Source organism: Haliotis rufescens, unplaced genomic scaffold (genome assembly GCF_023055435.1).
Source record: "Haliotis rufescens isolate VD_foot unplaced genomic scaffold, xgHalRufe1.0.p SCAF_2, whole genome shotgun sequence".
NCBI classification, from domain to species: Eukaryota; Metazoa; Mollusca; class Gastropoda; order Lepetellida; family Haliotidae; genus Haliotis; species Haliotis rufescens.
Window position 1 is genome coordinate 73,865,540 of NW_025963890.1, and position 17,848 is coordinate 73,883,387.

The 17,848-nt window shown below is 41.1% G+C and overlaps 2 protein-coding genes across 4 annotated transcripts in view; both read right to left on the bottom strand.

Annotated features, from left to right (window-relative positions):
- The window catches only part of LOC124133236 (dedicator of cytokinesis protein 7-like), an 81,668-nt gene extending 79,335 nt beyond the window's left edge, over nt 1–2,333 (bottom strand). For 2 of the 3 annotated variants that reach the window (XM_048400534.1, XM_048400533.1), the window contains exons 1-2: nt 2,274–2,331; nt 142–289 (exon numbers count right to left, since the gene is read on the bottom strand). In XM_048400534.1, coding sequence (XP_048256491.1) covers nt 142–289; nt 2,274–2,317 — 192 coding nt within the window. In that variant the 5' untranslated portion in view covers nt 2,318–2,331. Of the gene's footprint in view, nt 1–141; nt 290–2,273 lie in introns of all 3 variants that reach the window. The other variant, XM_048400532.1, reaches the window with a different exon arrangement.
- Nucleotides 2,334–8,517: 6,184 nt separating this feature from the next.
- LOC124133238 lies at nt 8,518–16,628 on the bottom strand. Its single transcript, XM_046497554.2, has 5 exons — nt 16,353–16,628; nt 12,848–14,078; nt 11,874–12,090; nt 10,497–10,718; nt 8,518–9,739 (listed from the first exon to the last, which is right to left on the bottom strand). Exons 2-5 carry the CDS (start codon nt 13,862–13,864, stop codon nt 9,171–9,173), a joined length of 2,025 nt encoding a protein of 674 aa, XP_046353510.2. The 5' UTR covers nt 13,865–14,078; nt 16,353–16,628; the 3' UTR covers nt 8,518–9,170.
- Nucleotides 16,629–17,848: the final 1,220 nt, after the last annotated feature.

Below are 17,848 nucleotides of genomic sequence, written 5' to 3' on the forward strand. Positions count from 1 at the left end.
TCTTTCGGGGCTTATTTGCTTAAACTCACTTCTCCAATATTGATCATGTTTATCAATAATTGATCAATACCCATAATCTATATTGATAGTGAGCCCTAGTCTTCAACACCACTGAACACGCCACAAAGGGCAATGACTGACCCCAGTTGTTTGCTGAGTGTGGTGGGTGATGAAGGTGCTGCCGGTACTACTGTGGGAGTGGGTGGTGCTCTTGGCACTGGTATTGGTAGGCTCAGGTGCTATAAAGATGGTGGAGGACACCTGTCTGCGTACTTCTGCCGCTCCTTGCCTGCAATAGATAGGTCAACAGTCAAACCTCTGTAGTCTGGACCTGAAACATTTCTCTTCATGCTCTGCAGACAATTAGCAATCTTTACAAAATCTTTACATATCTCCAGCTGGAAATAAGTTTTTGCTCATTTTGATAGGTAGCTAAATCAACAGGGTACTAATTTATTAATTTAACATGTTTAAGACCACAAAAATCTTGTGGATGGAGCCAAGGTTTAGTGAAGGTTTACCGGAATGCAAGCCCTGGAGATAAGAAGATGGGGCACTGGTATCCATACATCAAGTACATGCAGATTTGTACCACTTGGCCACATCAGAATTCACCGTACTTCCCAGACTCAGAATAGGTTCAAAATGTTAAACATGTTTTATGGCTAAGCAAAATAATAATCCAAAACTGGTTAAAAGCTGATAAACCAGAAAGAAAATAACAGTTTCCAGATTATCATCCGATAATTTCTCAGTGTTAGCTGCAATGCCACTGGGTTAGTACCCCAGTTCATGCAGTCTATTAGGGCTGTGAAGAGTTCAAATTTACTACCCGGGTACCCATCCCCCTATTACCCGACCCTACCCGGGTACCCGCTGTAGGGCTCAAGAGATAGGTACAAAATGTCCGATAGGGAAACGTTTGACCTTACTCCTGTCAAAATTTAGATGCAGGTATAAAATGATCTGGTCATGCATACACTTAAGTTGACCATGTTGACTGAAGTTTTATCTTTATGCAAACATATAAAGTCAGCAGGAATGTGTGCATAATCGGAAAGAAATGTGAATATGTGTCTTGTGTAACCATAGAGTTCTAGATAGTTATTGCCATTAAACAATATAATTACATAACTAACCATGGGTCCGGGTAGTCCTGTGGGTACCCGGGTCCTACTCAGTACCCACCCGACCCGAGTTACCTGTCCCAGCCCTAAAGTTCATGCATCAGAGTGATTAAGAGCTTACTTGGTAATTGGATTAACCTATACCTGAAACACAGAGCAAGTAATCCCCTAACCAGCATACCATGCCAAAAGCTTTTCAAAACTTAAATTTAAGTTTGTATCCTATACTTGGTGTGTAGCAGAAAGGTTGTTATGATTATGAAACCAGGAAATTATACACAGATAATGTCATGTTTCTGACACTTATTTAATCAACATGCTGAAGTTTTGTAAAATTTCTTTTTATAGAGGCTTTCCAAGTACAGTACTCTGTTTTATAGTCTTGATAATAACCATGATAACTTTCGTTATAATAAATATTGGTCTCTTTTGGAGTGTGTGAGTGATTGAGTTGAGTTTAACGCTGCTTTGACCAGTATTCCAGTTGTATCTTGGCATGTCAGCTTGATGTGGATGGAACACCTTGGGTGATGCAGGTCTTAGATGTTTATACAACTTCGGTGAAACCCACGAACATAAGGAGGTGCTGATGCCATATTAGAAGAAGATATAGAACTGTCATTTTTTCATGCAACCCCCCACCCCCCTTACAGTTGATAGCTGTGATACATTTTAGCCATTTCATTCTTTCACTGTCATTTATTCACCACCCTTGTGCTCACTCCCCTTCCTTGAATCTCACTGGCTCCCCCTCCCCTACACCAGACCAGCCCCGATATCCCAAAGTTGTCAATGTCCCACCCATACACATGAGTTCACTTCAGGATCTTCTCCCTCTGTAAATGTATGTCTGTCATTGAATCATCAGGCTAAATCAATAACTTCATTCCCTGAGGATCAAATGAGAAGGGTTCATGACGTGCTTCTCCTGTTAGATCTGTGTCGCAAACTTATTTTACCATGTTTACAGATCAGAGAGAAGCACCCCTGTAGAAAATCATTGTTTGTGACTCATTTTCATAACGCACTCAACTTTTTAGACAGATGCACGTGGAACGATACCTCGCTTACTTAGATATATAATGTTTAGTCGACATATTTTCTGTGTTAAATAACTGGTAGTTCTCAGTCTTATTGCACACTTACTTGCTTAATTTCTGAGCAAAGGCTCTCTGGCCGGTAGAGGCCATTTTTCCTGTTATGAATGCGCACTACGTCATCAAAGTATGTGCTCTGGGTGCGTTTTACCGAACACTCCTTTCAACCGGCCTTATCGTGTTCTACTGCATGTCAGGTTGCTTTCTCAACTTCTGCGATATCACCGTAGTGTGTTCATTTGGAAATGAATCACAAACAAATCCTGGCAATATTGTACAAAAAATTACCTGCTGGCGTTTCTTTATGTTTCAATGATTGTTGAAGACAGAACGTGGTTTTCAGCATTTGTTTGCGTATTAGCGCGACACAACCTGATTATCAGGAATGTACAGAATCGTATTTCCCTTCTCAGTTTGATGGATATCGTGTTACATGACATGGTTTCAATATGGGAAATTTCAATTTGAATCGAGGCAGCAACGAAAATCAAATTAGGTTATAGGGCCTACATAGGGAAGCAATGCACCTCTTGTTTGTGCAGAGAATGATAATGATTTATATATTGCCAGTTCGAAAAGACGATGTGTAGGAGTTATTGTGAAAGTATTAGTATTGCTTTTGTTGGTGTTTTAATCATGATCTTCACCATACCGTCGAGATTCCGGAAAAGCATGCAGCTCCCCATGCAGTAGCCTTAGACGAGATTATTTTTTACATTTAATTATATTTGACCGCCTCCATATTGTCCACGGAAAGAGCGTCTGCCCAGAGAGCGGAAGTTCGGTGGTTCGAGACCGGCCGCCTCACACCAAAATACATAAAAATATGGTACTTCTTGCATCCCTGCCTGGAGCTCAGCATTACACGCGAGCACACACCCACACGCACGCACACATACGCTCATACGAACACACGCAAGCACGCAAGCACGCACGCACGCACGCACGCACACACACACACACATACACACACATATGCACGTCGCTATGTATGTGCGATAATCTTAAACGCGACTTCTAAGCCCATTTTCCCTCACCCCACCTCCTCTTCCTTACCTAGCCTAAACATCTGTGGTAAACGTGACGATACCATATGCCTTTTGCACACAGACCGGACATACTGAATAACGACGTGCAAGGCACTCTGTGTACTATTGTTCACATAATTTAAGTTTCTCAAACGCTCGGCTGAATAAATAAAATGAACAACTACGTACATTTGGACATTTTTCTTACCCGAGGGCAAGAAAACGTTTTTTACGACGTCCATACCCCATCTCGTCCTGTAATAACCTCACAATGAGACGTAAAAGCCATGTAAACAACAAACATCCCGAGCATAATGTGTGTGCGCGTGCGTGTGCGTACGCGTGCGCATGGCTACCCCCTGCATCCACCCTCTGGGTCTGTCAGTATTACATCTGTATAGTGCTTGGGATTTTAAACATCTGAAGCAATGCCACATAAAAATTGAATGGTTACTCGATAATGAGGTTTTAGTTTTTATTACATGAATGATTATTACCAAACGTCTAATAAATAAGAAAGCTAGGTCTATAACGTGCACGTGCACACCGCATGCATGACGTTGTGATTCTTATTTACTTTTACTTTACTGGTGCAATGTTCGACCTCAGAACAAGGCGTGGGTGCTTTAGGGGAATTAATGTTCGTATTCACATGTAAACAATAAATACGCATTCGGGTCTGCTAGATCGACTTATTATTGGTCTGCATGTTACCCCGGTATGCATAGAAGGGATTAATGGTATTGCATGTATTTACTGTAAAACACATATCTCCCGATCCCTCCGCGTAAAGATCATCCAACAAGACGGACGATTTTAAGAAACACCTTTTTAGGGTTAATAGAATTTGGGTATACAGTTTGATATGGAGCAACCTTATTATAAGGGTCACGACTACCTGGGCGTTGTGTTGCGTAACATGATAGTCATGTGAATTCATGAAACAAGTGGAACCCGCTCCAAAATGGATGCCTACCCGAGGGTTTGAGTGAGTGAGTGAGTATGGTTTTACGCCGCTTTTAGCAATATTCCAGCAATATCACGGCGGGGGACACCAGAAATGGGCTTCACACATTGTACCCATGTCGGGAATCGAACCCGGGTCTTCGGCGTGACGAGCGAACGCTTTAACCACTAGGCTACCCGACCGCCCCCCGAGGGTTTGAGGTGATCCGAGTAATGAGCTAAGCAGCCACGTGTTTACGATATAGTGCTGGTCCAGTCCTGATATAAACTGCCGAGCAAAACAAGTATACACTTGTAAATTGGATTTGACCAAACAATTACAAACGTTATCAAAACGTCACTAAGCTGAATACAGTCGCCGAAACACTGCAAAGGTCCAAAACACAACTAAATACTGAACCATCAAATGACAAATTCTTGCTTTTTTCATGTTTAGCTACCATCAAACATGGGTGTATATTTTCTGTTGTCCGGCAGTTTAGTTAGTGCGAGTTGTGCGCATGCCTTGCGGGAAACTCATTAAAGACCACCATCAGAGACAGGATATTATTTTCGGCCACGGCTACAAAACAAGAAGAGGAACACAGTAGCCGAACAAAAGAAATGATTTTTTTATGACATCCAGCATGTCTAGCGAACATGGTAAAAACCTTGGGATTTTGTTTCCATTTTTCTTCTGGAACGAATGATGTTTTAAACCAGCATTGGTCAAATGGCTGGTTCAGTGTCAAAGCTGTGGAGCTGGGCTTATCTTTACAAATCACACTGCATACTCCGTGGACTGTTATGGGTTCAACTATTCCAACGGAAAAATGTGACGATGCTTCATATAAAGTTCAAATAAATTCATTCTTTAATTAAATAAGGAATCTTTCATTACCTATTCATGAAGTCATCACCTCGACTTTAAGGTCGTGATTCACAATTTGCACGTGAATGTTTTAGCAGGACGCACAATTTGGATGTTTGCGTGTTTGTTGGGAGCATGATACTCACACACGTGGCTTTTGAACAAATGTTTAGCTATCAGGTGCTCATAAAACACTTTTGTTGAACCGTAAACAAAGCTTACCAATTCTCCGGCTTGCTGAAAATCAACATCTACGCGCCGTGGGTATGCTGTAAAGAGAATTGTCTGCCAGACATTTTAATGTTCACCGAAACACAATATAATCTCTTGACCCGTGAAGATTCCGGGGTTGAATAGGTCTTCAGCAACCCATGCTTGCTGTAAAAGGTGACTAACGTGATCGGGTGGTCAGGCTCGCTGACTTGATTGATGCTTGTCATCGATCCCAATTGCGTGGATCTATGCTCATGATGTCAATCACTGGATTGTCTGGTCCATACTCGATTATTTACAGACGGCCGTCATATAGCTGGAATATTGCTGAGTGCGGCGTTAAACAACAAACAAACAAACAAACAAAACAAACAATATTATCTCTTGGAGACGTTATCTAAAGCAGGGCAACACCAATGACTTGCCACGGGCCGGTCGTCCACGTGTGACGTCACGTCAACAAGACAACCACATTCGGTTGGTTCATTTACAGAATCAATTATACCAAACTTCAGCATTAACAGGTCGGGCAAGTCTTGTGTTGAGAGACCGCCTCCGTGGTCTAGTGGTAGAGCGTCCGCCCGGAGAGCGGAAGGTTCGATCCCCGGCCGCGTCATACCAAAAGACGTTAAAAGATGGTACTTGTTGTAACCCTGTCTGTCGCTCGGCATTAAGGGGCTAAAGAAGGACTGGTCGGCTCGGAGTCAGTATACTGTGTCTGAGTGGGGTATTCATGTTAAACTGCGGCATGGTATCTCAGTGGGCTAGCACTATAAATCGGCATCAGTCCGGACTAGTACAAGCAGCCAGACAAGCACACACACGTACATGCACGTCGCTATATAAGTGCAATAATCTTGGACGCGACGTTAAATCTTATTTCACCTCACCTCACCTTGTGTTGAGACCACTTATAGTGGCAGAACCGTACCAAACTGACTGAGAGAGCACAGCATCCGGCTCCGACATCCAGCGATACGCCCAGTTTTGCTTCCACGTCACCGTCAGGCATCCTTAGCTTGTTATAGACAGCATTTAAGATTTAGAAGATTCGACTGGAACAGTATACTGTTTACAGATGAGTCCAGGTTTCATCTTGACAGGCATCCAGGAGGACGTATTAGCGAAGCTTGCTTTAGTCAACGTCGTCAGTTTTAGGGAGGAGGTGTAATGGTATGGGGTGGCACCACAACTCATGGGAGAACACAACTCATCACTGTTAATGCACGTGACTTATTTTGCAGACATTTTGAGACAGCATAACATTGCTGTACTGCCATGGCAGACTGTTTCTTCAGACCACTCCTCCATAGAACATGTCTGGGATGAGACGGAACGACGCCTACTACAGGGCCAGAACTAGCCGGTAACGCTAACTCAGTTGACCAAATTAATGCTCCACATGTGGAACAACATCCCCCTCAATGCGCCACCGCTGCCTCTCCTCCAGCGACGCAAATGGTGGTTACGCCCGATATTAACATTGTTAATTTAGTTGTTACACCACCCCTCTTTTAGGGCGTGTAGCTCTGTTTGCTGATCAGATGAATGGCCAAATATTATGTTATTTTCACTATATATGAAGCACGGTTGTATAATATCTGGAAGTGCAAACTAGTTCATTCTTTTCTGATTGAATACCTTTTAATTTCTTCGCTTAACAAGCATCATAGCGTTTCAGCTTGATGTGGTATATGAGGTACAGGTACAGGTACAGGTGTCATGCGGACAATTAAAAAACATAATCAAGACGAATCTGGGATTCGAACCTACGATCATAGGATTCAGGCACGCCTAAGGGACGCAACTCTGCACAGCGATTCGCGGCTCTTTAATTTAGACGAATATATGCATACCTGGCAAGTCACGTGCACGATACTGCTACAGATGACAGGGCAACTACAAGGCAAGGGCCTGTTCCACAAAGCGATCTTAGTGCTAAGTCTGTCGTAAGCCTATGTTAAAGTATGGGAGTATCTTAGCGCTAAGATCGTTTTGTTGAACGGGGCCCAGGACGGCTGGTGAGCTCAATGCCTCAGGCTGCTGTCACTTTCATATTCGTTCTTGTTCTGCACATAAAACACCGTCAAGCATGTAACATGCACCTACCTATTTCTCCAGTCATAGCCGTATCCCCTGCCAAAACCTGGCCCGTGCTAAATTATTTCTTTTATGTGTGCGGTCAGGGATACAGGTGATGTGAAATGTTCTTTTTACGTCGCGTACAAGATTATTGCAATTATAAAGCGACGTGCATGAACGCGCCCGCGCGCGCGCGTGTGTACGTGTACGTGTGTGTGCTCCTGTACTAGTAAGGACTAATGCCGAGTTTATGGTGTTAGCCCACTGAGATGCCATGCCGCAGTTTAACATGAATACCCAACTCAGACACAGTATACTGACTCCGAGCCGACCGGTCCTTGTTTTATCCCCCAAACGCCGAGTGCCAGGCAGGTAACAACAAGTGCCATCGTTTAACGTCTTTTGGTATGACCGGGCCGGGGATCGAATAAATATGTGCATATCCCAAAACATAATGACACAGGCTAAGGTGTGAGGTCTGATTTATTTTCTGTGGTGATAAACCGACACCCTGGGACAATGAATACAATAATAAACATACAATTATATCCAGTACATTAAAACCGAAGCAGACTAAATAATAATCTACTACACTTATTAGCTATACATTTTATAACATTTATAACATTTAACAATTATAAGCTTAGATATGTAAGTTTAATGGATTTACACATTTAATATAAATATAGTACAATAAATATAATATTATATTATTTTATAACAATGCAAGCAATATATATATATATATATATATATATATATATATATATATATATCCGATGAATTCCCACTGGGGTGTATTTGGGTGGTCACAATCCCTCGTAAATAAGATAAATAAGATAAATCCCTCCATGAAGACATGTTTATTTACACATATGAACTTAACATGTAAACTATTATCAAATTATTAATATACGGTACAAGTTACTGAATACACAAATGTCCTAGATTAACACAGACACACATATAGTGAAATGTAATATATACAGTATACATACACTCACCATGCACACACTAATACTAGTAAAAGTGACATGTTTAAATTTAATTACGAATATATATATATAATTATGTAAATCACTTTAGTTTAATATATATATATATATATATATATATATATATATATATATATATATATATATATATATATATATATATGGACATTTATTAAACTAAAGTGATTTACATAATTATACTGGCATAAAATACTAACCTTTATATAAGTATTATCCTTTCTTCCAGTCCAGTGCACAGTGAAGTGTTAATGCAAAGAGCAGGGTGAAAACAAAGGGTTTTGAAAGTGGGACGCAGAGATTTAAAACTAGCCAATCCAGAGGATGCCTGGGCTTACACTCTGATTGACCACCAAGAAGTTGACTGACCCACTAAATAAAACATGACATTAGAATAGGGCTTTAATGATGATACTTGACTTAAAACTACTTAAGTATGCAGCCTGAAATGAGAAATACAATAAATAATTCTTAAATACTGCAATATCTGAAATATACAAAATAACATTATTGACGACATACATAAGTAAATTAAAAGCTAATTAATAAAACATGATCAATATATACAGAACTACTCTCTACTACAGTATTTCATCTTCAAAAACATTCAAATATATGTAATGTCCTATCTAGCTGTTGATCACTTGCCTTATAACTAGCACCATTGATAACAGTCTTAGAACCTACACCGAAACGTCGCTCCTAATTGCAATAAAGAATTTGTTCATCCATTCTTAGCACCAAGAAGTTGATACCATTAGTCAACTTTTTCCTTTTTGCCAAGATATTGTGCATCAGAGCAGTTTCTCTGCCACACACGCCATTATGAAGAGGTACTTCCTCTCGACCAGAGGCACTTCAGCCATGATGTCAAAGTTTGGGATGAAGAAATGTTCCATGGGTAGTTCTCCAGTGAGCATCTTCTTCAGTTTGCTAATGCACAGTTTTAGCCTGTTAACCAAACTGTCATTGCCCCAAACACCCTCTAGTGTGGTTACATAGAATTCATTCCACATCAGCGTCCTCAGCTGGAACGTGGTGAACTTGTGTTTGTCTACACGATACCCATGTTCCCGGGTGTATTTCACCGCAAGACGTAGTTTTGAGGCGATCTCTTTGCCCCCAGTAGCCAGACTCTCGTCAATCTTGCAACGATCCTGGTCGTCCTTTGCTATCTCCAGTATCATTTTCAAGATTCTTAGCACCTTCTTCTTACACGTGCGCTCTGCTTTCGACTCACTATTTCCAGCACATCCATCTTTTTTCTCCTCGCCCTTTTCTCCCATGTCGGCGTGTTTTGTAATTGTCTTTTCACTTGCTGAAAATGACAGCCGCCAAAGAAGATCCCTGTCTTTAGCATCAGCTATGGAGAGATATGTATTCAGTAAACAAACTTTGACATCACAAATACATGACATTTTACAGGCATTTGAATTCTCTACAATGTCATGGTTAAATTTTATACAAGATTATATATATATGTGAGATAATTTTGCCATGCTTTTGCCATGATGAGACATTGCCCCTTTATAATCACCAGCTGCTAGATTATATCAAGGCAACAACCTTGGTTTTGAATGACCTCATTAAGACTTGTTGGGATTGCCAATAACCAGAGTCCACAACATTTTAGATCAGATAGGGTTACATTAGCCGACTTGAGCTGATATACTCATGGCTCTCTTATATATGTAAAACAGATGCGTTAACTCACTGCTCCAAGACATAAGTCCTCATCATACAAACACAGTGTAGGAGTGTAATACCAAAGAAACCAAATATGAACAGGTAATTGTGTTTTGGGCAAATGGTTACAAATGTATTCGTGTCTGCTAAACTTAGATTAAGAGTAAGAATACATGGCCATTGAAAATACAGTAAACTACGGTTATAACGAACTCAAATGGACCACTAATTTTAGTTCGTTATAACCGTAGTTCGTTATAAGCATATGTACAACATCTATGCAGCAAATGGCCGGAACCAAAAATAAAGTTCATAATATCCGTCAGTTCGTTATAAGCGTGTTCGTTATAAACGTATTTTACTGTAACAAAGTATTATCTTTAAATATCCTCAACTTGAAATTGAAAATGTAGTCGAAAACATGTTGAAAGTACCTCTGTCACACGCCTTAGCCACAACATGGAAACCTTTCTTCGAGATGTCCTTCAGTCTTCCGTCTGAGCAGCTGCTGAAATCTCGAGCAGTGATTGGCCAGCCGGGGAAGTGGAGAGCAGGCACTAGGTCAATGGAGATGAGGAATTTACTGTCGCCGGTTTTTAGACCAGTGTCATAGGTGATCCCATAAGATGGGGATCCAGGTCCCAGCGTAGTGTCCCCTATAACAGAGAGTGCATGACTGAGTGGATTTTCCTTTCCTGTTGCATAAATTCATCCATTGGGACTGGAAGGGCCATCATGCTATACGAGTGAGTGAGTGAGTGAGTATGTTTTACGCCGCTTTTAGCAATATTCCAGCGATATCACGGCGGGGGACACCAGAAATGGGCTTCAAATATTGTACCCATGTCGGGAATCGAACCCGGGTCTTCGGCGTGATGAGCGAACGCTTTAACCACTAGGCTACCCGACCGCCCCTCATGATATACGAACGGTGCAGTGATTATCAAATGCTGTTAATGTTCCCGATGTCAAATCATGATGCATGGGTTTGTTCATGAATAGAATAGTCAGAATAGGTACAGAACGTAAATAGTCCCGTGAAGATCCGGGGTAGAATAGGTCTTCAGCAACCCATACTTGCCGTAAAAGGCGACTATGCTTGTCGTAAGAGGCGACCAACGAGATCTGGTGGTCAAGTTCGCTAACTTGGTTGATGCATTTCATCGATCCCATTTGCGTGGATCGATGCTCATGATATTAATCACTGGAGTGTCTGATCCAGACTCGATTATTTACAGACCACCGTCATATAGCTGCAATATTGCCGAGTTCGGGGTTAAACAACAAAACAAATCAGAATGTAAATAAAAGCGATAAAAAAGTCCATTGCACGATTCCGTCTATATCATAAGTACGTGTTTATGAATCATTTTCGAATAGTGATGATACCAGGTGTTCACAACCAGACGAACACCTGGTATCATCACCATCATCATCACCATCATCATCATCATCATCATCATCACCATCATCATCATCGCTCATCATCATCATCATCATCATCATCATCATCATCATCACCTTCATCATCATCATCATCATCATCAACGTTCATCATCATCATCATCATCATCATCGCTCATCATCATCGCTCATCATCATCATCATCCTCATCATCATCACCATCATCATCATCATCATCGCTCATCATCATCATCGCTCATTATCATCATCATCATCGCTTCTTGATAGTTCTTCATACACATAATCATGATACAGTCGGAATATGATGACCCAGTTTGCTTCAGGATAGCCCATATAAATTGTATTATCGCTAGGATGTAAATAACTTTTCTCATTTTCTGACATACTCTTTACTCGTCTGAGTTCCATGTCCGCCAGGCAACTGAAGACATACTGTCTGAATTTGGTGGAGCTCAGGAAGCCTTTGTTACAGAGACTGCTCAGGTCCGTCTGCGATTGTGTGACCTTCACATAGCAGAAGCCAGCAGGGGCTCCATGTGTAGACACATCCAGGCCCTTCAGCTGTGCCACAAACATACAGTCCATCTCATCAGGACGAGAGACCTGGAGCCAAAAGAAACAATATTTTAGGCATTTGTTTTTGAGGATAAACTTGAAGGTGCTGGGGTGTGCTGGATTGTGCTGTTTAAAGCAATAGGAATCAGTAATCGAGTCATATATGACGGCGGCTTGTAACTATTCGAGTTTAAACCAGGCACATCACTGAAGGCACCAGCAACTATTCACGCCACCGGGCCGTTGTGCTACGCTGTTAGCAAGTGACAGAATCTGACCACTCAATACCCAATTCAGACAGTTCTTAAGGAAAGCATGAGGTACTGGTGACTTATTCTGAATCTCAAGAGAGGGTAAGGTTACTTGATGTAGAGCAATGAGATGAATGTGCATACTGTCTTTAATAATAATCCCCACCCCCAAGATAAACGACCCGTGAAGATCCGGGGTAGAATAGGTCTTCAGCAACCCATGCTTGCTGTTAAAGGCGACTATGCATGTCATAAGAGGCGACTAACGGGATCGGGTGCTCAGGCTCGCTGACTTGGTTGATGCTTGTCATCCATTTGAATGGATCGATGCTCATGATGTCAATCACTGGATTGTCTGGTCCAGACTCGATTATGTACAGACCGCCGTCATAGAGCTGGGATATTGCTGAGTGCGGCGTTATACAACAATCAAACAAACAAACAAACCAAATGGCCGTTAACGTAGTAATCTCTCCATTAACTACCAGTTTATTGTGTTCCTTTCAAGGTCTCATAAATCTTGTCGATACTGTTTGCTACTGTGTTGTGCTTACCTTGGTGCCATCATAGTAGGATCCGGACTTCAGATCCTCCCAGACCCACGTGGTCTTCGTCTGCAGGTGACTGATGACTTTACAGACTAGGGGGTTGAACATTTCCCTAGCAGTCTTCATCTGATGCTTCCGCAGCTGGACCTCCGTCCCAAAAAAATCACTGATGTTTCTTGTATTGCTGATCATAATTATTTTATTTTCAAAAATACCATTTGCAAATTTGTCCAGTTCTTCTTTATCAGTGGGTGAAAGTGCAGGTTTCTGTCCATTGTATGTCTTCTTACTTTTGATATGCATTTCGGTTTGACGCTTTGATTTATCATAACAACTGAGAACCACATGTGTTTCTTCTCTGAGGGAAACCTCATCTCTCCTTTGATATTTCTCCGAATCTTGGCATTCTTCTTTCTTAATGTCATTTATTTTCTGTTTTACAGATGAAGCTTTTGGTTTTGCTGACGACAGAGCATCATCTCTCTTTTGACATTTTTTATGTTTTGCCAACGATGTGTACTTCCCATTACAGTAAGGGCACGTTTCCTTAGAATCTTGACATTCTTCTTCCTTTACGTCATTTATTTTCTGTTTTACAGATGAAGCTTTTGGTTTTGCTGACGACAGAGCATCATCTCTCTTTTGACATTTTTTATGTTTTGCCAACGATGTGTACTTCCCATTACAGTAAGGGCACGTTTCCTTAGAATCTTGACATTCTTCTTCCTTTACGTCATTTATTTTCTGTTTTACAGATGAAGCTTTTGGTTTTGCTGACGACAGAGCATCATCTCTCTTTTGACATTTTTTATGTTTTGCTAACGATGTGTACTTCCCATTACAGTAAGGGCACGTTTCCTTAGAATCTTGACATTCTTCTTCCTTTACGTCATTTATTTTCTGTTTTACAGATGAAGCTTTTGGTTTTGCTGACGACAGAGCATCATCTCTCTTTTGACATTTTTTATGTTTTGCCAACGATGTGTACTTCCCATTACAGTAAGGGCACGTTATCTTATCCATAGCTGCGACAACAACTTCTCCACGGTGGCCCTTATGAAGTAGAACTTCTGAACCAGTTTTTTACTTTACACACTGAGTCTTATGTGCTGCAAGGGAACCTACCTGGACCCTACAACATCCACCTTGTCTTGGTCAAACATAAGTTCCTTATTGTTTTAGCATGAGATTTCGGTGAGATTGCTACGTGTTCTCATAAATATGTTAGACATCCCATCTGAAAGGAAATATATTTTAAATTATTTCCAGTGGGACTGTCAGATCGATTAATGGAGGTATTGTGAAAAAAGCCCAATGATACTGGTATTTCTGTTGCCCTATCTATAATACAAGATGTAATTATTTGGCTCATACGGATCGCTGTAGGGTGTCCTGCGTCATTGAGCCCGGACTGACCAGTCGTCCCAAAGACACCGTAGTCCACTGTGCAGCTGTGTGGTTTAGGTTTGCCAGAAGTTTATAATGGTCTCAGTTTCGCCCTGGTTATCATCCGTGATTTGTATAGACCACATCCGTGCGCGTTGGTTACACCAAATGCTTAAGGGACCGACCATTTTATTTTCAGGGCTGTTGAAAAAGCCGAAATTGTCTGGCACAAAAAACATTGTTGCGAGGCATTTTGTGTTTTTTTAAAAACAAAATTAGGTTCCTACTTTTTTTTCTTTTTTTAAATATCTGGTTCTGCTGCAGTTGATGAAAATAAATATCTAGCCTCAATAGACACCCTCTCCTTAAGAATATCGAAAGGTCATACTGTTCACTTTTAAACCTACTCACTTGGTAACTTATGGTTATGACTGTGGTTTTGTCGCTTTTATTCTTATTAAGGAGACGAACTATTTTTAACCCACACCACATGTTTCTTCAGGAAAGCCACTGAACAATTATTTTCTGGTGTGAAAACATGTGGACAATTATTTCTTTTAAAGAAATTCAGACATTTCATTCTCTATAACCACCATGGCTGCTGGACCGCCTCGGTGGTTTAATGGTGGAGCGTCTGCCCAGAGAGCCGAAGGTCGGGTGTTCGAAATACCAAAATACTTTAAAAGAAGGTACTTTAACTTGTTGTTACCCTGCCTGGCGCTCGGCATTAAGGGGCTGAAACAAGGACTGGTCAGTATAATGTGTCTGAGTGGGGTATTCATGTCAAACTGCGGCATGGTATCTCAGTTGACTAGTACTACAAAATCGGAGTAGATCAAGCACGCACACGCACGCACGCGCTATATTAGTGCATTAATCTTGAACGCGACATTAAACCCCATTTCACCTCACCCAAGCGCCGCTGTATGTCAAACGAAGCTTACATTATTGTGCGGTTTTGAGCGACAAGATATCATATTTGTCTGAAAAAAGACCTTGTTTTGTGTTTGTTTGTTGTTTAACGCCGCACTCAGCAATATTCCAGCTATATGACGACGGTCTGAAAATAATCGAATCTGTACCAGACAATCCATTAATTTATATCCTGAGCATCAATTCACAAATTTAAGCGAGCCTGATCAACCGATCCTGTTAATTGCCTCTTTCGACAAGCATTGTCGCCTCTTACGACCAGCATAGAATGCTGAAGACCTATTCTAACCCGGATCTTGATACGTTGACTCAAGTTGCATGTCTTTATAATACTGGTGTCGTGTGGAAAAGAGAAAACGAATTCACTACATCCAGCTTACCTGTACCTGCTTCCCGACCCAATCATTGAAGGAATTAATTTCATTAAGTCTCATTGAGTTTAAAGGTCTGGTTTCACAGATTTGCTAGCTAATGTATATGTTGGAGTGAAATGGGGTTTAAAGTCGCACTCAAGATTATTACTCTTATGTAGGGACATTCATGCACGAGTGGATGTGCGTGCGTGCGTGCGTGCGTGCGTGCGTGCGTGCGTGTCTGTGTTTTACCCCCTTAATGCCGAGCGCCAGACCGGGACACAACAATTACAATCTTTTAACTCTTTTTGGGTATGACGAGGTTGGGTTCCGTATGTTGATGATTGTAATTCCGGACTAATGCCGGTTTTATAGTGCTAGCCAACTGAGTTACAACACTTTAACATGGACACCCACTCGGACAAAGTATACTGACTCCGAGTCAACCGCGGCCGCGCATCGAACCCCCGACCTTCCACTCTCAGGGTAGACGCTCGATCCACTAGACCACGGAGGCGACAACATATATTGAAGATGTCGTCTCTTGTTCATGACATGACATGACATGATATGACGTGATACAACTCAATATGTGACAGTGTATATTAATATATTGCCCACTACCTGTTTACCTGTCGATCGGGAACATATATTTATTATAATATTAAAATTACAACCTACTGCTATTTCAGAAATACGAGTTATATAACTTGATAATTAACGCCCTGGTTTAGGCTCGGACACTACAAATTAATTGACTCGAAACAGATAATTAGTAATTTCCCGTAGTCCGGTAGCTAATCTGTTAGTACGCTTTCATGTAAGACTTGAATACTCACTGTGCTATGTGTTCCCCTGAGAAGCCTCACTGTATGTGCAGTGTGTCCTATACGCGTGTTGAGGTCTCGATGACCGTATATGAGTGTTATCACCTCCGCCGAATCTGTGGGAGTGACCTACTTCGTCGGCTGGCGCAGTGGGGCGGACCGGAGTGAAACATTGCTGTTATTGTCTGAAATCTAAGGAAGTACTTCCTGGAAAACCGCTTCATTCGCTTTCGTTTCTTTACCAGTGGAACGGTGTAGACACGTTGTCATTGTGTACTAAACGTGGACGTGTTGGGGATTGCCTAAAAGTCGGGCCGGGCCAAAGTGTTACTGGCAAATTACTTTATTATCGGCGATCATACCTACGTATAATTGATGAAACATACACACATGACATTAATGAACAATCACCAAACAAAAAAGTGCACCATAAATAGGTAATTCGGAGTAAAGTGGAGCTGTGTGAAAGCGTCGCTGATCTTGGTAACATGTAAAAGAGCAATCGTTAAACGAAATAAGATCAAATACTTCCAGCTATCGTGATACAAATTTCCATCTGTCGGCATAGCGTTTATATTTATAGGAACGTACTATATATAAGTAAATACTACTTTATAATGTCACTGATCGTCGTATTTAAAGCAGACACGTTGGTTAAAGCACGTGGTTAAAGTAGACCTCTTCTCCCTATACTCTCAACAGTCACACAAGTGTTCGGTCCGACTTGGCCCGGGCTGTCAAAATCAACTTTAAACTCACATATGTATCATCAAATGGATCCACATCTTTCGATTAGTATTATATCTACCTAAAAATACCACTTTATAGTGTCTCAGATCGCTGTACTTAAAGAAAACAAGGGGCTCAAAGTGAAGCCCCCTTCCCTCTACATTCCCAACATAGTCTCTATCAGAAGTGTTTTGCTTGTGTTGGATCCGACTTGGCCCGGGCTGTCAAAATCAACTTTAAACACACAGATGTATCTTCAAATGTGTTCACATCTATAGAGTAGTGTAATATCTACCTATATACCACTTTATAATGTCACGGTACATTGTATTTAAAGAAAACAAGGGGCTCAAAGTGAAGCCCCCTTCCCTCTACATTCTCAACATAGTCTCTATCAGAAGTGTTTTGCTTGTGTTGGATCCGACTTGGCCCGGGCTGTCAAAATCAACTTTAAACACACAGATGTATCTTCAAATGTGTTTACATCTATAGACTAGTGTTATATCTACCTATATACCACTTTATAATGTCACAGTATATCGCATTCAAAGAAAACTGGGCCGTTAAAGTCAAGCACTTTTACTGTATTTTCTTAAGAAAAACCCTGTTAGAAGTGTTCGGTCCGACTTGGCCCGGGCTGTCAAAATCAACTTTAAACATACAGATGTATCTTCAAATGTGTTCACATCTATAGAGTAGTGTTATATCTACCTATATACCACTTTATAATGTCACGGTACATTGTATTTAAAGAAAACAAGGGGCTCAAAGTGAAGCAT

Bases quoted from the DNA above. Each gene is read 5' to 3' on its own strand.
- LOC124133238 (XM_046497554.2), bottom strand. From the start codon at position 13,864: ATGGATAAGATAACGTGCCCTTACTGTAATGGGAAGTACACATCGTTG. The intron at 12,091-12,847 runs GTAAGCACAACA...TTTTGGCTCCAG, and splicing joins CCTACTATGATGGCACCAAG to GTCTCTCGTCCTGATGAGAT. The intron at 9,740-10,496 runs GTACTTTCAACA...ATCTCTCCATAG, and splicing joins GGCTAAGGCGTGTGACAGAG to CTGATGCTAAAGACAGGGAT.